The following is a 22,784-nucleotide window of genomic DNA, read 5'->3' as shown; positions in this document are numbered from 1 at the left end:
TCAGAAATGTCCTCAAGCCTCCTGTGTTCAGGCATATTTCTGTTCCTCGGCTGTAGTTTGAAGAATAACAGTAATTGACAGGACGATGCTTTGTGCAGCTTTAAGCCACAGAACTGTTGTTTAAACAGCTATTACATGCTTTATAAATTCATGTTGGTATGACCATATAATAGGAAACAAATGTGGCTTTCTTTCAAAATACATTGACTGGTGGCACAAAAATGAGTCTATTCTTTGTTCAGGAGATGTAGACTATATCTTCAGCACACACACACACACACACACATATACGTATACGTATGCAGGTATCAGAGGACTAAAATATTCAAGGCTGCAGCTCCTCATTTGGTTTGGTAATGTCGGCTGCTGAGAGAAAGCCTCCACATCCCAGATGGGAAACCATCCAAACGGGAACATCAAGTATATGTCACGCTCCTTCATATGAAACCATGACATGATAACATGCTTACAAATATAGTTATTACAGTTTCATTATAGTATAAAATGGGAAAACACACACGCTTACACACATTAACTGCTGCATTTAACAGTTAGCACCAGCCAGCGTCCCATTGTAGGACGAGTGTTTGAAAGCCACAGTGGGGCTGTTTCCAGACTAACTTAGCATACAATATGTAGGCCACAGTTCTTCTATGCCCTCTCCTTAGACATGCACAGCAGTGCCAGAGACTGCAGCCAACATCCAGTCTCAGTTTATTACAACACCAACAATAGAGGAGTGGATTCCCTGTTGAGCTGAATAATTTGTACATGTTGTCAGAGGAGATTTTTAGGAAATTTCGTTCCAGCAACAACTCTCCCACCGTGTCCAAAATCCACTGACATCCACTGGTTAGAAATAAATGCACTAGGAATAATGTTTTTAATTGGATCCCTCTGGTGAATTATACAGTATTTTCTTGTCAACTCACATTTGAAATCTTTTGGATGTTAGAATCGGTGACGTCTGAGCTGCAAAATATATTGAGATAGGATGTAGCTCCATCTAGTGTTAGTAGAGTTGTATTACAAGCCTTGCCTTTTGTCTTTGAGAACAAAAAATCCCTCTGTAGAGCTCAAACCTTCAATAAGGCTCAACAGTTCCTTTAAAATTCAAGCAATCTGCACTAAATTTACACACTCACAGATGTCATTCCTCTAAATATGATTTATTCCCCTTTAGGGGCATAAGGCATCTGTCTTTATCTAGGCGTGTCCTGGGCTTCGTGTTGGGCCTCTCCCCATGTCCGACCCATCTCTTTCAGTTCGGCCGTCACAGTTCACCAACAAGGATCGGGCCGATCTGGTTGCGTTTTCCAGGTGGTGGCCATCTTTGGGCGTTATTTAGTGTGTGGTTCAAGAGTCAGAGTCCAACCTCTAAATGATCAGGTTAATATGACTGATCAATACCAAATGTTTCCAAAGCTTCCTTAATGTTCTCCAGTGATCGACATCAAACTGGACAAACCGCAGGAGCCGCAGACGACTGAAGGAGGCTGCTCCTGCTAATACTCCGCACGTCTCCTGGAAAAAGAAAACATCATCTACACCACATGCTTGTTATGTTGCTTCCTATTGGTTAACCTGCAGTTGACTTTGCACGTTGAGATTCTGGCGTCCTCACCCGACAATTTGTTCAGTTTGAACTAGCAATATGTGAATTAGGTTCTAAGGTAGCGTCGCCTACTTTGTTGATGAAACTGCCAAAACAGTCTTTCAACTTGCAAAAAAAAAGAGACTTGTGGAAAAGAAGAAGTTGCATTTTGTGTGTATACATTTTTTTAAAGTAGAAATGCAAGTTTCCCTACTTTCTTTTTTTGTATTTTTGTATATTCAGGGAAATCTCTCTGGAAAAGTTTTTTTTTTTTAAAGATGCAAAACAACAGCTCTGTATTCAAGAGCCGGAGAGAACAGATGGTTGTAGACTTATTCTTGTGGATGTCACTGTTGTTATAGGCAAAGATGGAGGTCCTCTTCACAAACACCAAACCGTTACCCATAACCCTCTTGGCATTATGCCTACACTTGACCATGTGAAGGCGCTTTACCTAAACGTTACCATTTTCAATCTTGTGGCTCAGGCCAGCCTTGCAGTTTGGTGGACCAATCACAGCACCCGTAACCTCAGTGTGATCCGAGGGTAACGATTCGTTACTTGGCACTGACATCTTGAGTATCTAATGCATGCCTAGTTTTTGAGCATAGGTACTGTCTACCAGTGTACACAGGTTTGAATATGTAAATTGTAACATGACACCAGTGACTTAATGCACTCTGATAGTCCAAGTCTTTTTGTTTGGATTTGTATACTTGACTTATGAAAATATTTTTTGTCGTGTGTGTGTGTGTAAACGTGCTCTCTGTATAGGCAACGTTAGAATGCAGATATGTAGAGGGCCACTGCCAAGTCGTCACATTGTGGCACAGTGTACATAGGTCACTGTTTGTTTGCAGGACGTCATAGACTCCCCCACTCACAGCAGTCGTGTGGTATTTGGTGGTAGTGATGATGAGCCCCTGCACGTGTCGCTGAGCGCCGGAGAATCCGAGGCGTTGCCTTGTGTCACAGAGGAACATAAAGTTCTCTGCGTGGTGATCTGTAGACTTAAATCAGGTTCTGTGACCAGACCTTTAACATTGTAAACCAGTTATATTCCTGTCAAAAAAGACTAATTTGCACATGTAGATTATTCAGGTTCATCTGAAGTTTGTAAATGTACAGTCACTTAATTTAAAAGACCTGACTGATTGTCATAGAAACTGTCACACTTAATGTCCCCCACTGAGACGACGATTTCTTTGCTGCTTGAGTTTTAACTGACTACTGATCCCTTGTTGGCATTATGCAATGTTGTTGTCTTCTTTTTTTATTATTACCAGAGCCTGGTATCGTTACGTACTGGTGGTGAAGTCAGCCGGCGTTGAGAACACTACTTTGACTCGTCTTTGAAGTGAGATCTTACTGCACTTTTTACAACATGTTTTAGGAATTAGTGTGCTGTGTGTTAGAGTAGAGGAAATCAGTTGTGAAATGTTCACACGTGTTCAAAAAAGGGGAGCACTCTTTTTTTTCCTCACCCTCATAATGAGCCGAATAATAATAGTAATAAGAGGCTGAGGTTTCACAGCAGACATTGACTGGAACACTCTGTTCTGTGATGATGGGAGTGATACAAGAAAGGTTGAGTCTCCATTTGAAGAATGAACAAAATGTATTGTTGGCGCATTAAGAAATGAAAGTGATATAAATGAGTCTATTTGGCGCTTAGACCCCCCTCGTGATGTCATCAAGGTTGGAAGGGGGCGTGGCTTCATACTATAGGAAGCCCACCCCACGGATTCTATACACTGGTGATGATGTTATGGAGACTAGAGGTGAATCACTGTAATGCAGCTGACAACGACAGAGAGAACAGATTTAAAGTTTGACAGCAACGACACGATTGGCTGAATGAGATCATGGTGATATCTGATTGGATTACCGTCAACACCAGACAAACAGTCAGCTCATGAGAGGGGGCAGGGAGAGTGAAAGAGAATTGTGAATAAATGGCCTGATTGAACTTGTGCTGAGCTGCACTTCATGTTTAAATCCCTCAACATGAAAAAAGTCTAATAATGTGTGAACCCTCTGTGTTGCTGCCTATTTATGTTATTGCACCAGGAATGTACAGCTGTCATTAGTGACCACACAGCCTTGTGAGGAGAGCTCTCTCAGAAGGTCATTGGGTCATTCTTTTCAATGTGGACAAAACGCGTGATGCGTAGCTGTAGATGCTCCTCTGTATGTGTGCGTAAACATGAGGGCAGAGCTTTGTTTCCTGAAGGCCCATTTTAACATTCCCTTTAAAAATGGACCAAGTGATGCAACACAAGTCTCTGCCTGTTGTGTGATGGGTGGGGGCGGTCTGCATTTGAGGATGGAGGCCATGGCCATTCCCTGAGGGTGTGTATGTTCTCTCACAGTCCAGAGACGACTCTCCACTCACTGTACAGAGACCTAGCATGACTCTTCCAAACGATTAATAAAGATGTCTGATTACCAAAGTCCTGTACCAGGCTTTTTTTTCTTCAAACTGTCTACTACCCCCTCATGTATTATTACAAGTAATTAATTGTCATGAATTGACGTAATATGCAGTCTGATGATTACTGACAATGACACAATCATTTTGTCAAACAGATACTGTTTGTTTCTCTACATGTTGTAACATGCATGGTTTCTAGTTTGACACAACAAGTTTCTGTTAATGACGGTTACCTGCTGTATTGGCCAAGGCTGGATTAACCCACATATGGAGGAGTGACATCTATTGCACTTCTGTCTGTCCTGGGAAAGAGATCCCTCACGTTACAGCTCCCAGAGGTTTCTGTTTTTTGTTTTTTTTTGTTCTTCCCTGCTAAAATTATTTTTTGGGTAGTTTGTCCTCACTCTTCTTAAAGGATGTTGCACCTTGTTAAGCCCTATGAGACAAGTTGTGATTTGTGAATATGAGCTATCATTACTAATAAATAGTAGAATTTAACACTACACCATTCATTGAGAGTAGAATAGACACAAAGTAAGAATAATGCGGAAATCTCTGAAGTATTAAAACAAGATTTGGACAGATGGGAACTGGAGTCTCTACTTGTTATCCTGGAAACTGGTTGTGGTCAAAACATAATTGTTTTCGTCTGGTGTACATACGTGAGAGTGGTACTGATCCATGTCATCCAGCTCTTTCCATGGAATAAAAACAATTACATATTCAAATGCTGAACTGTTTCTTTCAGTCACTATTTAAACAAATCTTTGACTTAAATGAACCATCATGAGGTGAAGGCTGCGACTTCTAGTAAAGTTTGTTTTCACTATGTTGCCCTTTTTGTCTTCAGACTGTCTGTTTTGTAAGAACCCATCAGTACTTCAAGTATTTATAATTTCCTCCAGACATTCAGTCAGAGTATTACACAAACTCTAAGAGGAATGTACTGCTTGTTGTGATGATCAGCACTGACCAAACTGTCTTGCCCCATTGTTTTGATGCCCACATTAAATATGTTTGTGTCTCAGTCTAATAACTGCCTCATTAGTCACCAGAGCAGCCTGCAGTGGTGAAATGTAACTAATTACAGTTATTGAAGAAATATACTTAATGTACCATCCTGGAGTACTTAGTTATATTTCACCACTGCAGGCTGCTCTGGTGAATAATGACTGATGACGCAGTTACTAGATTGAGCCACAAACATATTTAATGGCAGGAGGATATTCTGGAGTCTGCATCAAAACAATAGAGAATGACAGTTTGCTCAGTAATACCTTAAGAGTATGTGTCATCTTATTTGTTATATTTCAGATGTTCTACTTGCTTTAATGATCTGATCGCGTCCTCTACTAACGCCAACCTGCACTGGGAGTAGTTTCCTGTTCTGTTCCGCCCAGATCCCAGAGATCAACACCACCAGGAAAACATTAGGAGTCAGTAAAAACATTGCGAAACTGAAACTGGTCCTGTGCCGTCTTGATTCCCCAGCCCTGCTGTTGTTTGTCTGCTCTCTGCTGTCGTCCAGACGGCAGCTGCAGCCAAACGCTGCCGCCGCTGCTGCTGCTGATGCCAGATCATTTAGAGGTTAGACTCAGCTCCATGGTCAGTCACTGTGATAAAACAAGAGGATACACAGACGCCACTGGAAGGCAAAGTAAAGCACACTGTGTATCTCACAGTTCAAACAGCCTTTTGAAACTAGTTCTCCAACAAAACCAGCCTGACAGCTAACGGACTTCTCTTTCCTGCCACAGGCAAATAACAATGACCCTAATATGACTGAGACACTCAACACAATGAGACTTAACACTGACCTTACCCTGAGATTATATTCTGCTCCACACCCTCTTTTTAACATATGGTGCCACAAATGATTAAAGGCATGAAAGTGATGATCCAGTTTTGTAATATCTCCAAACGTGGAAAACTGGCCAGATGCTCGATGAATGCAGATTTTAATCCACTTTCATGCTTCACTGAGTCTTTTGTGACTTGTTTTCTGTTGTGTATCGGGCCTGCAAAGTAATAGTCACATTATTCTATTCGCTAATCTCCCACTGGCGTCACTTATTTTGAGTCATTTAAATTGGTAATGTGTCATAAATGATGTACAGTGTAAAGTGGAAAAGTTTTGTGTCTCTGCTTTGAGCTTATGATTCTATTAAATCTCCCGGAGACACGTGAGACCATCTGTATTAATTAGTAAATAAGAATGCTGATAAAAAGTGTTCTTTCAAAAATAGTTTTATTAAATACTTTTGCTACTTGCTATCATAAATAAAAGAAAAATGATAAGTTATGCTCAGATGTGAAAGGGAACGTCCTCAGGAGACCATCTGCTGTGACGGCGTCTCAGGGGTCTCGGAGTGTTGGCCCCTCTGGGACAGCTGAACCAAATCCCACAGCACCAGCTGGGAGAATCAAGCCTAGAATAAATAATGCGGAGACGGGGCAACTTTGGCTGAGAACAAAACAACGTGTTGACAGGAGCACAAATGGATTGTCGCTCCTCATGGCCACAACTTTCCTCCCTCTGATGAGGTTGACTCAGGTCTACAAGAGGTGTCAGATATTTTTTAAAGTGTCTCTTCAGTTGAAAGTCTGCGCCAGGATTTCATCTCCCTTTCAAAAAAAAAGAGAAACAGAAATACATCAGTTTATTTGTAGACAATTTGTAGACAATTCCTTTGCTATCGCAGCCGTTTACCTCCAAGCTGTTACTTACACGTTGCTGCCGGGTACGATCCTCTCCCTGTGCTGCTTCGTCAAACTGAACTTTCTGAAGAATGCCGGTAATTTCAGCTTTGCTCTCGTGGAGCCCGAAGAAACACTGAAAAGTAAAGGTTTGTGCGTCAGGCTGGATGTGGCACTGCCGAGCTGAGGTGCTAATGAGAAGCTTTGTGGACAAACGCACTGATTCACGTGGATGTGTGAATGACTCGGTATGAGTGGAATTGTTTTCTTTTTGAAATCAGGTAAAAAATTCTTCAAATTCAACACTGATTTTAAAGATATATGGTCACAGCACGGTCACATTACTCTTCTCTTTACAGTGAAGCTAATAATAAGGGAGTAAGAGGAAACAAGGGGAGGTCAAAGGTCACAGGTTTCTCTGTTTATATGTCTCTGCTCATGTGGAAATAGTAACAAGAGAGAAGAAACAAAATGACCAGTGTGTGTGTGTTTACAGTCATACCCACCATTCTGCTTGTAACGAGGGTTCTTGTTTAGCCTCTATCCGCTCCCCCTCAGCCCTCTGTTTCCGCCCGTCCTCTTCCTCCTCCTCTTCCTCCTCCTCTTCCTCCTCCACCTCTTCTGGTATCTGGTCCCACAGCCTGCTGTTGACCCACAGAGCTTCCTGCAGGCTGAGGCCGCGGCCTATGCAGGTCACACGGCGACACAGAGGGCAGGCCACAGTCAGCAGGTCGCTCCTGGTCTGTGACATCGTCTCCAGGCACAGCTCGCAGAAGGTGTGTCTGCAGTGGAGCACCCGGGGGACCCTGTCTGTCCTCGAGTACGGCGAGAGACAGACGCTGCACTCGCCGTCCTCGCACAGAACCATGTTTGAGCCGGAGTGGTGGAGGCTGAATAAAAATTTTTTTATCGTGATGAGACACACTATGAAGATGATGATGATGAGGGCTCACAAGTTTCTCCTCACTGTTAAATTAAAATGTGGTTTTAATTTATTTTAATGTATTTACTTTTTACAATAGTAATATATTTTAATAAAATTAGGCTTTTGTTAAACTTCAAAAGTATTTTACTCTCATCAAGAACTCTACACCAGACCACCAATCGTTTTTGCATTTGGCTCACTCACAGATAATAAAAATGAACATAAATAAAGGTAAAAAAATCAAAAACTTTAAAAGCAGCATTGAGTGAACACTGTAAATCTATAGTATAGTATAGAGTGTTTTAAACTAAACCTCAAAATGAAAACATGAGACCCCAGAGTTACCCATCATTCCATTATTACTACACAAGGTTGTATCATTTGGATACAGTGCAATAGAAGACAAAGCAGTATTGTCAAGAATACACATTATGATAGTTTTTATGAATACAAGTGTACTTACAGTTCAGACCTGATCCTCAGGCAGTGTTAGAGTCCTCTCCTGCACACTGAGCCGTTCACTGTGGTGAGAGCACAGAGCTCATCTGTCCCTGCTGGGAGGGTCTGAGTGTGCTATAGGGGCGGGACAGAGTGTGTGTGTGTGTGTGTGTGTGTGTGTGTGTGTGTGTGTCTGTGTGTGTGTGTGTGATGCCCCAAACCCCCATGACACAACAGCTGTGGAGGCAGACACGCTCCCTCCCTCTCTTTGTTCGGTGGTGCCTGCCTGGCAGGTGGGGGGGGGGGCGAGGGGAGGATGAAGACAAACAGTGATGATGAATCCAGTGGACTCTCCTTATTCAAAATGTAAATCAAATAAAGATTATTATTGTATTATATTGAATCCCTCCTTACACATGTCAGTGGGTTAAAGTAAAGTAAAACGTGTTGAAGATAAAAAATAATAATAAGTTCATCAAGAAAAGATTGGGCTCGTCCGGGATTTGAACCCGGGACCTCTCGCACCCAAAGCGAGAATCATACCCCTAGACCAACGAGCCATGCTTGCACCGTGTAATCTTGATTTTATATACACACACACATACTGTGTATGGAGGAAGAGAAACGACTTAGGCATGAATAAATACATAAATCGTAAATCTGTTACTAAATCACCCCAATAAAAGATGAACTGGTTGTTTTTAAGTGTGAACTGACTCAACACTGCAAACAGCAGCTACTGAAGGCAGAAGTAGTAGAACTGGATCATCACAGTCCTGTGACCAATCCTGCTCAAGACTGAGGTCAGGACCGCCCCGACTCATTTGCATATGACACAGAAATTAATAAATGTGGAAATAAATAAATGTGGAAATACAATTTATTGATTTATTTCTACATGTATTTATTAATACTTAAGTCATTTCTCGTCCTCCATAACTGTGTGTCCTCCGTAGTTCCCCTCCAATGGTTCTTTGCATGATGAGTTATTTCCGCATGTATTTGTTTATTTATACTTAAGTCCTTTCTCGTCCTCCATAGATCACCAGCACATCTGCAGGACTGCAGCTTCTGTTAGCTAATGCTAACCCACACAATGATAGTAAAGCAATGTATCCCGTTCCGTGTGTAACACGTCATCACGTCGCCAGGAAGCTACAGTGAAAACACGACAAACAACGAGTGCAATAAGAAAATAAGAAAATTAGAAAATAAGACAATAAGACAATAAGAAAATAAGAAGAAGAAGAGGAAGTTTTCAATCTAGCGCCACTGATTCACTCAACTGTCAAAAGAATGGGCTCGTCCGGGATTTGAACCCGGGACCTCTCGCACCCGAAGCGAGAATCATACCCCTAGACCAACGAGCCACGTGTGCAATCCAGCAAACACATCAGTATATAAATAGCCACTATTAGTCTAATTCAGTTATCATAACTGTGCTAATAGCAACGTGCCGATTAGTAAGGAACGTCAGGTTAAAATCGATTGCGTATGAATAAACACGTTACCGCTGACGCGTTCTGTGTCTGTAGGACGTGGACAGGGGTTAATGTTGATCTTGGGCTTGAGCACCAGAGGTGAACTCATCATCTCTCTGCAGCACAGGGGACATCTGCAGCTCCCCGGGGTGACGTACGACGTGCTGGCGTCACATACTGGAGTGTGGAGTTACCGCCTTACATCAGGAAATCCATTCAAGTCGTTCAGTTGACGATGTAAACAAAGGAAGTTTACACTGTGAAACTGGTTCGTTTTAGCTTCTAGCATTGGCTAACTGTGTCAGACACTCGATCCATCTGTCTGCTACACTTGACTCAACAGATCGGTGTGGCATTGGACACTCAGCAGCGTCGATGCTGTCTCGCAGGTTGCTAGGTTAGTCCGTTTAGCTGTTAGCTTGCTTAAGTGTCCACAGAGTCAAAGTCAGTTCAACACTGATAATAACAAGATGGAGGCTCATTTGGGATCGCTGCAGAATCCAAATCTAAGGTAACGTGAACAGTGGTTAGAGCCTCATTAACTTGAGCGAGGTTAGTAGTTATTTCTAATGGATCCAACAAACACAACCTTGTTTTTGTTTCCCAGCTCTGTCCTGTCTTCGTGTGAGCCAGAGCTGCAGGAGCTGATGCGACAGATTGACATCATGATCAGTCACCAGAAGAAGGGTTGGGAGGCTGAGATCCAGGCCATGAGGCTCCGGCTGAAGAGTGGAGAAGACGAGCTGCTGACTTCCAGGAACCTTATTGAACGGAGGGACCTGGAGGTGAAGTAGAAGATCCTTCCTACAGTCACTTAAGTTTGTGTTCACTGATGCAACTCAGTTTGGTCTGTCTGTTCCAGTTGATATGGATTTCATATAAACAATAAGTCTAAATAAGATCTATTTTTTGGCTTGCCTTTTTCTCTTAGACACAAAAACCAAATTTACGATCAATGCAAGATTTAGACTTTTATTCCTTCGTCTTAAACTCAGCCCGATCCTTATTTAAGATCTTGAAACACACCTGTTTCTGTCTCCCTCCACTCATTTGTTCTTGGAGTACCATAAAGATCCTAAAGAAAACTTGGGTACTATCTGACATTTGTCTCAGTGATTAAAGAATTCAAGTCATAAGAAGAGAATCCAGTGGGCAGAGTAGGGGGAACTCCTGGTCAGGATCATTTATCTAATCTTGTGCTCTGTATTTCTCCTAAATGGGAGTTCAGGAGAAACACATCAGAATTCAGTAATCTTCAAATAACAAGATTCATTGAGACAAAGAAAAGACAATTGTGAGCAGCAAAACCTTCCTCTGGGTTCGGTAATGTTTTATCCATATTTCTATAATATCACCATCTGCACTCTGATCACAGATCGGATTGCTCCACAAGCAGCTAGAAGATGTCCAGACTGATCGACAAGAGTTAGTTGCCAAGTACGAACAACAACTACAGAAAGTTCGTGACGAGGTGAGACAACTTAATTCATCTGTTTCACTATGAAACAATCAATCAAAGCTGTCATGTAGTCAAATACTCTGGTTAAAATTCTTCCTACTCATTTTGCACTATGAACTTTTTTTACCTGCAGTTGGATAAATTAAAGAGAAGTTACCTCAAGCTCCAGCGCAAACACGTCAAGGAGACCAGCGGAGGAGTGAAAGAGACAAACCCTTCAGAGGTGACCCAACTGCTTGAAAAGATTGAGGTACCACTGTTCCATTTACAGCTTTTCTCGACATTATCTCATCTACAAATTGCCCTTTACTGCCATCTACTGGTTGTGCTTAATTATCCCTGCCTCTCCCTGCAGGAATATCGTCAGCGCTCTGCAGAGTGGGAGCAGCGACACGACCTATGTCAGAAACAGCTGACAGCGCTGGAGGCCCAGAATCAGAGCCTGACTGATGAGCTCACGCGTGTGAATGTAAAAGCAAAACACAAACTATAACATGAGATGTCAAGTCAGACTATTCAATGTGGAGGCAAAATGGAGTCAGGTTATTTTTCCATATCCATTTCCAGACTCGGTGGGCATCATGGCAGACGGACAAAGAGCACAGGGAGTGTGTGGAGGTGAAGAATCTGCGTACTCAGCTGGAGAAGACTCAGAGCTGCCTGCACTCACAGGAGCTGGAGCTGGAGCGACTCCGGCCGCTCGAGATGTGGCTGGGACAGTACCAGAGAGAGCAGCAGGTCAGCACAATGAACATGAACGATCAGTGGCAGGTTAGAGAGGTGATGATGCTCTTTCCTTATTAATATTAAGAAAAAACTGAAATAAACATGGAATTCAGTGAGTCCTATTTTGAGCAGTACCCTGGTAAACATGGTCACTGTTTTCTGTGAACCTTGTAGAACATTCAATGCTTTAGTTTATCTTGGTCCAAGTCCAAACAGAACATTTCACAATGCTGCTTTGAAACATAACATAAACAGAATGAATGTTTGATGTTTGAAATAACTAACCCTGTCAGCTGTTCATGTGAGTATTGCTCTACTCAGCTGAAGCTCTGACAGCTCCTAACCTTTATCACAGTTTGAGCCGAAACAAGTTATTTAATATAAACTGGCTGCAACCAATGATTATTAGCAACAATATAATCAATTGAGTCATAAAATGTAGTTGTGTATTATATCATAGTATATTTATATAAAATGTGGGTAAAATCATTTCTTTTGCAATCATTGTTTCCTAAAACCCAAAGTTACACATTCAAATTACTTATTTCTCTAACCAGCTGTCTTATATTAATGAATATTAATTTTACTTTCCCACAAGAAAAAGAAAAGCAGCAAATCTTCACATCTGAAAAGTTGCTGAGATGATATGGCTTTTTATGCATGGACTTTTAAATTATCATGATAGTTGTCCATTAAATGTAATGAGCTAACAATTGCAGCTCTAGTCTTTTGATAATTGAACAATCAACAGGAAAAAAATAGCTTTTCATTAGTCTGTCAAGCAAATTTAATTTCATCATCCTTTAAACCACCATACGGCTGTAATATCATTTTATCAGCTGATGGCTCTCAGATGTTCCACAGGTGTTTTCAGAGGAACGTGAGGAGCTTCATGCAACACTGGACTCTCAGGATACATTTGTGCAAAGAGCCAGTTTTGAACGGCAAAGGCTTCGTAATGAAGCTGCCAGACTCAACCAACTGCTGCAAACTAAAGATCAAGTCATTCGGTGGGTGAATCTCTGTCTGTCAATAATGTGTGTTAGTCTGTCACAATGTAGTACGGCAGAAAATACACAAGAGGGCGTTCTGTATTGTTGCTGTGGGCATGATGCTCTATGGAGTAGCTGCAGTCGTTTTAAAGTATTCAAAGAGAAAGTAACAAACAGGTGAAATGGAGTTGTGAGTGTTTTCCTGGATGTTCTTGGACTGAACTGGAAAATCATGAATCTGGAGGAATGGCACAGAACTCTTCTCTCCAGAGTTAGTGGTGGTAGAAGCTAAAGGAGCCAGAGGTTAGAGGGAGCTATAGGAGCAAGCGACATGGGGGGGTTGTCTAGCTGTGGAATAAATGATGGAGGGTGCTAGTTGTTAATTTTGCCGTGTATGTTCTTGTGTGAACAGCTCTCTGGAAGACTGTCTAACAGCTCAGGGCTGTGCCAGTGTGGAAACCCTGAGACAAGATCTGGAGAGGACTGCAACCAAACTTCACTGTGCTGAGGCTAGTGAGGTTCATCTCAAGGCTGAACTGGCCTGTCTCAAAGAGAGGTGAACACACAAGTCTTTATACATCCATATTAATATTACCATTACTATTGACATGGAAATATATATAATATTATATAAACATTGTGTGTTTTGGAATTTTACAAATCCAAACTGTTTTCCCCTTCATGATTTCCTCAGACTGGATAAAGTGAAGGGACTGAGAGCCGACCACCCGAAGACAGAACAAGACCTGAGAAGCATAAAAGCAGAATATGACTCTTCTGTTACTGAGCTGAAAAAGGTGAGAAAATGTCCCTCACTCACTCACACACTGTGTTTTCTCTGTCTTACCTGTACCCTGCTGACACCAGCATCAATCCTTACTTATCACCTCTGTGGTTTTATTCTACAGCTGAGAGAAGAGCTTCAGACGACCAAGCAGACTCACAGTGGTGAGTTGGACGGGATGAGGAAGGAGGTGTCAAAACTGACCGGCGAGCTGCACCAGCGCAACCTCACCATCGCCTCGCTGAGCGGCTCCGCGTCCAACATCGAGCAGCAGCTCCGTGGTGAGGTGAAGCGAGCACAACAGAAGGCAGCTGAGCTTAAAGTGAGTTACTAACATGTGCAGCCCTGTGAAATGTCCAGATCTGGGTTAATGGAAATGATCAAAATAAAGGAACACATAAATAAGGTGCAGGTGGCAGTCCGACGATGAATAATGAACTCTTAAACAAGGATAAACTTTGAGCCAAATGAAGAAACCTCAGCAACTCTGTGACATCATTAAAAGAAGTTTGATAAATAGTTTTTACTCTATAGTTTAAGAGTAGGAGTCAACGTGATTTTTACATACTGTATATGCCACTGAAAGAAAATTATTTACTTTTAACATGAACATAAATATGGACCCTGTATTAAATATATGTATACTAAACTTTACATTTATTTGAATAAAAATTGTCTTCTTTAGTTTTCCACAAAATTTCAAATTACTTGGTTAGATTATAAAAACATTTTATTAATTATAGAAACAATTAATATGCAAATTAATTCATTTAAAATGTTGAGATGGTGGATGACACAAGATAAATTCTTTTGTTTGTGAATGTGACCTGGAGGCTTTAAAGGGGAATTCTGGTATTTTTTAACCGTGGCCCTACGTGAATGTGAGTTTGTCATTGAATTGTACTTACAAAAACATCTGGTTGCCGGCAGCAACTACAATGTAATTGTTAAAGCTCTGATTCCTGAGAATAGCTTTGTCCGTCTGTTGAGTTAATCTGTTTCATCTGCTCATGGTGTCACTAAAACAGTTCATACATTTCTTTTTTCTGATTTTCCCAGATGAGTCAGACGCAGCTGGAGACCGTACAATCTGAGAACCATCATCTGAAGGATCTGCTGCACAGACTGGAGTCTCAGTCACCAAAGGTTTGTCTGCTTTGACATCGTTTCTATCGTAGTCATTGTACAGTTTTTACAGGCAGCAGCAGGCAGGATGGTTCTCTTAATTTGACTTCAGTGCTTGCAACTAAAAAATCTGACTCACCTCTCTCTCTCTCTTCTCTCTCTCTCTCTTTGTTTTTGACTCACTGAATCACTTCTCTCTCTCTCCTCAGAGGGGGGACTCTGTGCTTGCATCACTGAAGGAGAGTTACATGTCCTCGCTGAGCAGCTTGGAACAAGAGAACCAACAGCTCAGGCGGGCACTCAGTGAGATGCGAGCCCAAGTCGTGGTGTCCAGCCAGGAGAATTATGAACACCCCCTGCTCAGCCATGTTGTAACAGACCAAACACAGCCCGCTCAGGACAAGTAGGTGTCTGATACCTCTTCTGCACCAATATTTGTGGGTATGAATTGTTTTTAAAATGCAGGTGAACCAGCTAAAAAAAGACAATGAACTCCTTTCCAATTACCAGTAGAGAATCTTGCCTCTCTGTTTTTCCTCTGGTGCATCATGTTCAACATCACAAATGAATTGACAGCTGAGGCTCTCTCTCACTGCTCTGTCTTGCCAAATTAGCGCATAAGCCTGGGTGTTTATATGCTTATCAGAGCCACAGTCGATTAAAACCCTTGTCTGCTGCAGAGCCATTTGATCCAGGAGTGAATACTGATTTTATCCATTCCCAAAGGGTTATATACACAGAACCACAAGCACAACAGATCAACAAACTGATGTACCTGCTTGTGTTATCTGTAGGACTGAAGATACCAGACATCACAAACACCAGGAGGAGACGCAGGCCACAAAAGCTAAGCAGCAAGAGAACACCACTCACCATGAAGGGGAGATCCAGAGGCTCTTTAAAGAGCTGCACACGCTGTCGCAGTCACAGACAGACCAGCCCTGCAGCCAGGCCCAGGACGATAGGCCTCAGTCATCAGCTTCTTCTTCTTCCTCCTCCTGCAGCAAAAGATTGACCAGGACATATTCTGTGCCAATATCAAGTTCAAACAAATATGCTGAGCGACAAAGCTCCAGCTCCGAAGACTCGCTGAACCTTAAGTCCAAGGAAAAAGTCCCTCCTGCTACCTCTCCACTGGTGAGACTCATTGCAAGTAAAATCTAGATTTACTGTACTTCTTTTTTTTAGCAAAGAATTCTATAGTTCTGTGTTTTTGCTGCTTCCCAGGAGCCTTTATCAGCTTCACCTGCAGACAGCATGGTCACTCATTTCCTGGAAGAGGAAATGCTACTGACCAAGGAACTGTTCCAGAGACTGGACACTCACATCCAGGGGATGAGAGAGAACAACATTAGAACAGTCTCCAAGTACCTGCCCACTGGCTCAGGGCCTGAGTCACCCCACACGTCTGTACACAATGGTCAGTGAGTGAGTGAGGTGGAATAAATCTGAAAGAAGTGCCTAGATGAACAGTCATGAATCACTATTGTCGCAGAATTAAACTTTAGAGACATCTGTATTTTTTTACATTTATTCGTACACATAGTATCAGCATGGCAGCTCGGAGCGTTGACTTCACCCAAGTGTTTTTCAAGATGGAGGTGCACATAGACCCTGTTCAGACCTGGTAATAACATCCGTCCTGGGTGTTCCGATCAAATGAGTCCCGAGATCCAATCACCATTGGTAGGTGGTGAGGGATGCTTTGAGAACATCAATGCGTCCTGGGCCACATATGATAGACCAACTACTCAGCTGACATCTCCAGACCCACTTCAGTTTAACTTTATTTTTACTCTTCTGTCAGTCAGCACTGCCCAACACATAATGACTAAACTTTACTTTAATAATTAATAATTCATTCATTTAGCTCGTCCTGAGTCCATTCACTCTCTCTCTTTATCTCTCTCTCTCTCGCTTGTGCTGACTCAGATGAGGTAAAAACAACACATTTTGTTTCCAAGAAAAGAAAATTGTAAATACCAGGTCTGAACGAGGCCAGCATTTCAAGTGTCACATTTCAAGTATTTGTATTGTGTTGCTGATCAGCTCAGATTTCCTATTGGTAATTTATTTATCCTATAATCAGTCGCACCACTTCATACAATCTGTTGAAACAGTCTTGACAGGAAGAGAAAACATGTCTGATAAAGTCCAATTCAACACGTTCTCAAACATTTAACAATAACTTTATCAAGACACTCTTCTACTCAATGTATCAAATAACTGAGCTGTGGTCAGTTTGTAATCCTTGGTAAAAGGACAAAAAAAGATTGAAAAGTGAAAGAACAATGGAAAACTGCACTAAACGAGATTTAGAATCAGGGTCCCTTTTTTCCGCTTTTGTGGTCACGGACACAAACTGGGTGCTGATGGTCGACAACAGGCGCTCATCATCTGCAAACTGATGAAGCATCAGGCTGACTGCTGTCAATTTGTTCAGATGTTACTAAGAGTTGATCCAAATTGTTTGCCAGTTGATTCAGTAAACACACATCAGTAATTTATTTAATGTATCCATAAGGAAACTTTACATGCCAGATGAGGCTGTTCTCAAGATGTTTCATGTATGTTGCATTTCATTCCAGCTTGTACGAGCACTGATGATTGAATTTCGCAGTTAGGAAAAAAAAAACAAGAATGTACTTGATATCTATCTCGGGGCTTAAAGCATGCTTAACATTTGTCTGGCCTAAAGAAGTTGCTGGCCATCCCCGGCGTCCTCTGCCATATTTGTTAGACCTCACATAGCTGACATTTGGTTGAGGAATTCCATCTGAGACACTTGACGGACTTCTGACATTAAGCTGCGTTCCTTTGCACTTTCTCCCTGTAGGAGGCTGCATATTCCAATTTTTCACTTTGCCTAAAATGCAGCGTTGGTATATGTTTTGCAAGACTGTAGCTGTGAGGCAGGGGAGTGTCTGTCCTCCCTACACGTCTGTCATAACTGGGAAAATACCACATATGTACATGTCTGCCCAGACAGCAGGGAGGGAGAGCAGGCAGCTCATACTGTAGCTCTCCTTATTTTCTTGTTTACTCATCCCCCCCCCACCACCAGCACCAGCAGCAGCAGCCAGAGGCCCTGCAGCTAGTCTAATGCAGGAATGTGTGCACCGTGCCAATGCTGTCATGAACCTTCCCCTGCGGCCTGCTTTGTCCTCATCACTAGACACTGTTTGGAATGTTAATATCAACCATGTGGGGCGCTGAACCTCAGAGACACTGAAAGGCCTCAGGGGGAATCATTATATTTTATTGCTTTTATAATGAAGGACACTGATAGAATGGAAATAAAGTGGAAAACAGTTCTAAAAGAATTATGTGTTTTTAATTTTTGCCCTTATAATATTACAATAACAAAGCAGAAGTAACGTTCAGCTGTCTCTGTGTCCAGTGACTTCTCACTCAGGTATTTGGTATCCTGCGATACGTGCACCGTAAACTCCAACAAACAGCATGGAGGAATTTGGCGAGGCAGGCATTCCTCTGGCTCTGGAGGTGAAAAAAGTTTTTTATGTGGAGATTCCTTGAAGAGGCCTCGTAAAAGGGGGGAGGAGTGAGGCTGATTCAAACCCTGGGAGAGTTCGGACCCCCTTTTTACATCATTTTTCACAGGGCAAATTGGCTAGAGGCTAACAGAGGGTTGAGTAATTGCTGTATTGATTAGTGTGAAGAATTGAATTGCCAGCATTAGCCTCTTAACTCTATCATGACATTAAGTGCTATGATGCAAACAGAGCGCACCCTCTCTCAAAAGGCTCCCTCGTCTTTTGGCTTTGACTTTTTAAAGAAGCATTTCATCAATTTACTGTCCCAGTTCCATAATATTTACTGACCTTCAGGAGAAATATTCTTCAAAATGGTCAATATTGATGCAGCAACAGCCAAGATATCCTGATTTAGTCACTAGTATTGGTTAAGGCCTCCAAAACAGTGGATCCTGTATTTCCCCAACTCACTCAATGCAACTCATCAGTGTCTTTCATTAGACTGTCCACATTAATGTCTTTTAACACTACACCAGCAGTTTGTAATGCAGACTTGCTAATAAAAACTATTCATAGAGCAGTATTATCATCATTTTGGAGTCATGTTGGCGTCCAGTTAATATGCAGGTGTTTTCTTATCAAGCTTACAAAATCAACTTTTGAAGGTGATAACGTGTGTGGCAGTCGACCATGCTACCGGGGTCTCCCATACACAGCCAGAGACGAACATGGTTCTTTTCAGCATTTTTTATTGATCACACTATGCAAACATCAATAAACAAGTGTCCCGTGTCTCAGTCCTGACTGTCTCTCTGTGATTGTCTCCCAGAGGCAGCTCTACTGCTGCATTTTAAACCTGAGGATCAATCAGCTAACAGCTCTCACCTGCGCCGATGGATCCTCTGGTCCAGGTGAAGGTGCCCCCCCACAATGTGTCAGTGTTGAATTGCTTGTTTCCAAACTGGCAAAGAAAATGTATTGTTGTAGGTTGAGATTGGTGAACTTACCAAGAGAGCTGTGGGGAAAGAAAAGGTAAGTGAATCAATACGTTTGTTTCAATTCATAAATGTTACTTAAGTTAATTAGTTAAATGAAACAGAAGCTTTTAGGCCAGTGAAAGAACAAAGAACCAAAAATGACCCCAAGCATGTCCTCAGTCCAGTTTTCTGTGTGTTTTTGTTACATCAGGTTATGTTTTCACCCCTGTCCATTTGTTTTTCAGTTTTGTTGCTTTAAACATAGCAGATTGAATGGATTCATGGGGACTGTTGGGCCTTAGTATGCCATTCTAGTTCTTTAGTGGAATGAATGAGTATATATAAAAAGTAACTTTGTTTTGTATTCCATTCCCCTTAAATAACATTCTCATGCAAGCATGACTACTTTTATCAGCCAACATCATATTGACAATGAATAGTTGTGCGTGTTTTAGTTCTGATGTGTTGAGACAGATCAGTCTTTCATTGCTTCTCTCATTTTACCACATAGTAGCAGCAGGGGGAGCTATTTTATCCTCTCCATGCTGTCACACTAGGGTCAACAGTAACATTTAATCTGTCAACTCAGATGAGTGTCTGTTAGTCAGTAATTCAGCAGTTTACGTCTGAGCAGTGGGTCTGAGAGATGGTTTCCCTGCTCCTGTCATCAAACAGGAATGCAGCTACGGTCCAGCGCCATAGTGAACACCTTATGTCACAACGCAGACGTTTAAGTACGTCCATGAAGCCAAATATTTATCAAGCTCTGACCCCAACTGAACAAATATGTGAGTGCATCTGGCAGGCTCAGAAATCTCAGTGGGAAAGTTGGTTCAGATTATCAGGTCATCTCGAGGGGGAGGGATGTCTGAGGTATTTGTTCCCTCTTATCTGTCAGATCATAACTCGTCACGGGAATAAAGAATGAAGATGGATTGTTTGTGTAGAAACTTATCTCTGCTGAACCGCTCAAAAGCAGGGCAGGTTGGGAGGGATTTCTTCAAGCAGGCAGGGTCAGCTTGGGGGATGGAGGCGGAGTATCTGTGTTAACTGATTAAAATGATTTACCAGTGTTACAAAAGTGGTTCAAGACCCACAATTTGTTTTTGCGTGTGTGAAGTATGTTGTCGTATTGCTCCAAGAAATGACAGATGTGTCTCCAGATTCCTGTTTCTCCTCAGTGATGAACTGCTCATGTCACAGGCTGTTGCACCTTGACAGACATGATGAACATGACTTTTTAAGATTTGTTGAACTTCCTTAAGAAGAGGTGTTGCAGCCTGCGTACATTCTTGCTTGTGCATTCCACGGTGGGGCCTCAGAGAACATGCCTGACGTGCTTCACGTATCCGTGGCCCACTTCCAGCGCTGTCCCTGTCCCTTATTATTCGATGGGAATGTTTCATTGTTCTGCAGGCGGGTGGGGTTGAGGGGAGTGGGTGCAGGATGCGGCCCGTGAAGTCGGACTCCGGACATTCGCCGCAGGATACTTGGAATGCTGCAGAGGGAGAGGGGCGCGTTCTTATCGGCCCGTTGTGCGCTCTGTGCCAAGGGAACAGTGCCAGAGAGGCCAAGAGGAAAAGACTCATTCCTCTAAAGCACAATGAGCTGTTTACATGTACGCCAGTGTCCTACTTACAGTGTGTCTGTTTGTGTACTGGAGCGTGGAACTACTGGTGGAAGATACGTGGAGATCTTTTACTCTGACTTGACACAATTAGTCTCAAGTCCCGATTCCAGTTTTCCCTTGTGGTCCGAAGCTTTCAGACACATATAATAAGCTGCTTTCAGATATGCAGTGATCTCCATATAATCTACAAACATTCTCCAGCGGGGCTGTACGTGAGAACACAAATGTCTGAATGAGAGGCTCCGGACTTTCTCCAGAGTTTCTTCAGAAAGGGGCGGGGCAAATGTCAATAAGAAGCTTCATAGTGACATAGGATGTTTGGGATGTATTCAAGCAATAAAATACCTATATGCAACCCTATGAGTTGTGTTTTTATTTTTTCAAACATTTTCATCAGAGAGGTCATTTAAGTTCTTTAAATGGGGGAAGTATGTGTTTAGGGACTGAAGTAAAACAATGATAAACTAAAGACATGCAGCATGTGGTCTGCAGTTGTTAGACAGGAGTTATTGGAAAATACAGTCTGTTCCTTGTTTAAACTGATAACTAGCACATAATCAGTTTGCTTTTGAGGACAGAGATGATCCAAAAGCACAGAAGAGTCTGTCCCACCAAACGTGTTGAAAACAGTGGGCCAATCGATGATGGTCTCTCACTTGCAAGGACTGTTTGTTCCCAGAGACACCCCAATAGAAGGTGGATTGCAGAATGAATAATCTGTTATTGTTGCTTGCAAATGAATATTTTAGTTTCTTTATTTAGATGTAGATTCTCTATGAAAAAAATATGACTTGTGATGTGATGTTAATGGAAATAAATAACATTTCTTTGAATAATATGCATTTGCTTATTCTTTTTTTTATAATGCCTGATTACAAAGTGACCTGTCCCAATTTTAGACAGAAGTTTCTTTTTTGGCACAAAGAACACTAAAAGCTGTGTCATTTCTCCTCTGAGTTTTATCTCCATTCTTTCTTCTGGTGTGGTTAGATATCATCTTAAGAATTACAGAACGTTACAATATGTTGATATAATGAGTAAATCAGATATCAGAATAAGTTGCATTACATCACATTATTTAATGTTGTGCTCTATTCAGATAGAGCTTCAATTCATGTGATTTGTAACACCTGTGTTTACTATTTCATATCAAAATGGCTGCCGCGAAAAAGGTGCACTCCCTCGATCTCTCCTGTTCTGTTTTCTACCTGAGTTTCAGCTTTTGGTTCTCCTGATTCAGCTGCTCCCTGCACTACTGTGAGTCATAATTTAAACTTTGGCTGACTAAGGCCTGTCCCAGTCTTTGGATCCCTCTGTAGAGTTGTTGATTATTATCTGTGTTCAGTGAACTCTGCTGCCAGGTGTGAATGGCCTCCAAGATCTGGGAAGAGTATGATGAAAACATAACCATGCTGTTGAGGAAGGACAAATAAACAAGTTAAGTTATTTCTTGCTGTGTTTTAAAGATAAATGTCAGCTTACAGGCTGTAATTACAGGTAGAAGCTGATGCATGCTGCTCAGGGCTGTAGAAGAGTGGTTGTATGTGAGAACTGCAGCTTGTGGAGGAAAAAGTTTGAGCAGAGGCTGACACATTTACTGGCTGGTCTTGGATTGCAGTATTGAGCACTGTTTGAAGGAATGAGGCTGCAGATGGAGGTGGGAGCTGATCCTCTCTGTGTACAGACAGGAGCCTGGGATGCAGCAGGCTGTCAGAGCCTGTCCACAATCGTTGAGACTGGAACTTCGTAGAGCAGATGGACATTCGGGATGCAGATGGATGAGAGCTGTGTTTTGAGGTACCAGCTGACTATATAGTTACAGGTTCAATGCTAATGGCTTTACATACATTGTGGCTGATGCAGCTATTAGAGGCTGAAACAAAATGAACTCAGAAAACCATCCTACTTCTCTCATAAGTGTAAAGTCCCTCTACAGCTTCATGTAGCCCAGATACCACAGCTCAGTCCTCAATGACATACATCTTTGGTAAAAACGGAGCATTGTCTCTGTTGATATTGAGCCCAGTC

At 42.0% G+C, this 22,784-nt stretch overlaps 4 protein-coding genes and 2 non-coding genes across 8 annotated transcripts in view; 3 read left to right on the top strand and 3 right to left on the bottom strand.

The window, feature by feature from the left end:
* rab6ba (RAB6B, member RAS oncogene family a) overlaps nt 1-4,047 on the top strand; it is a 45,415-nt gene extending 41,368 nt beyond the window's left edge. For both annotated transcript variants that reach the window (XM_020081430.2, XM_020081429.2), the window contains exon 8: nt 1,445-4,047. In XM_020081430.2, coding sequence (XP_019936989.1) covers nt 1,445-1,509 — 65 coding nt within the window. In that variant the 3' untranslated portion in view covers nt 1,510-4,047. The remainder of the gene's footprint in view (nt 1-1,444) is intronic.
* A 2,212-nt stretch (nt 4,048-6,259) lies between these two features.
* LOC109625540 (tripartite motif-containing protein 3) lies at nt 6,260-8,252 on the bottom strand. The gene is made up of 4 exons (XM_020080804.2): nt 8,114-8,252; nt 7,232-7,615; nt 6,757-6,861; nt 6,260-6,653 (listed from the first exon to the last, which is right to left on the bottom strand). Exons 2-4 carry the CDS (start codon nt 7,591-7,593, stop codon nt 6,608-6,610), a joined length of 513 nt encoding a protein of 170 aa, XP_019936363.1. The 5' UTR covers nt 7,594-7,615; nt 8,114-8,252; the 3' UTR covers nt 6,260-6,607.
* A 324-nt stretch (nt 8,253-8,576) lies between these two features.
* trnap-ugg (transfer RNA proline (anticodon UGG)) lies at nt 8,577-8,648 on the bottom strand. Its single transcript has one exon. It is a non-coding gene; the product is annotated as a tRNA-Pro (tRNA).
* Nucleotides 8,649-9,386: 738 nt separating this feature from the next.
* Nucleotides 9,387-9,458, bottom strand: trnap-cgg (transfer RNA proline (anticodon CGG)). Its single transcript has one exon. It is a non-coding gene; the product is annotated as a tRNA-Pro (tRNA).
* Nucleotides 9,459-9,758: 300 nt separating this feature from the next.
* cep63 (centrosomal protein 63) lies at nt 9,759-17,978 on the top strand. Of its 2 annotated transcripts, XM_020080393.2 has the most exons (14): nt 9,759-10,080; nt 10,177-10,354; nt 10,945-11,040; nt 11,162-11,278; nt 11,384-11,497; nt 11,596-11,766; nt 12,619-12,764; nt 13,159-13,302; nt 13,441-13,543; nt 13,655-13,852; nt 14,590-14,676; nt 14,865-15,058; nt 15,450-15,792; nt 15,883-17,978. In XM_020080393.2, the coding sequence occupies exons 1-14, from the start codon at nt 10,040-10,042 to the stop codon at nt 16,081-16,083; spliced, it is 2,133 nt and encodes a 710-aa protein (XP_019935952.2). In that variant the 5' UTR covers nt 9,759-10,039; the 3' UTR covers nt 16,084-17,978. The 2 variants fall into 2 exon arrangements, with proteins under 2 accessions (XP_019935952.2, XP_069378598.1); XM_069522497.1 differs by having other exon boundaries at nt 9,769-10,080; nt 13,441-13,852.
* A 1,063-nt stretch (nt 17,979-19,041) lies between these two features.
* The window catches only part of amotl2a (angiomotin like 2a), a 29,701-nt gene continuing 25,958 nt past the window's right edge, over nt 19,042-22,784 (top strand). Inside the window, exon 1 of the mRNA XM_020081240.2 lies at nt 19,042-19,181. The gene's annotated coding sequence lies outside the window, so the exon portion shown is untranslated. The remainder of the gene's footprint in view (nt 19,182-22,784) is intronic.

The sequence above is a fragment of the Paralichthys olivaceus genome, chromosome 3 (assembly GCF_024713975.1).
Source record: "Paralichthys olivaceus isolate ysfri-2021 chromosome 3, ASM2471397v2, whole genome shotgun sequence".
NCBI lineage: Eukaryota > Metazoa > Chordata > Actinopteri > Pleuronectiformes > Paralichthyidae > Paralichthys > Paralichthys olivaceus.
This window is presented reverse-complemented; position numbering and strand designations above follow the sequence as displayed.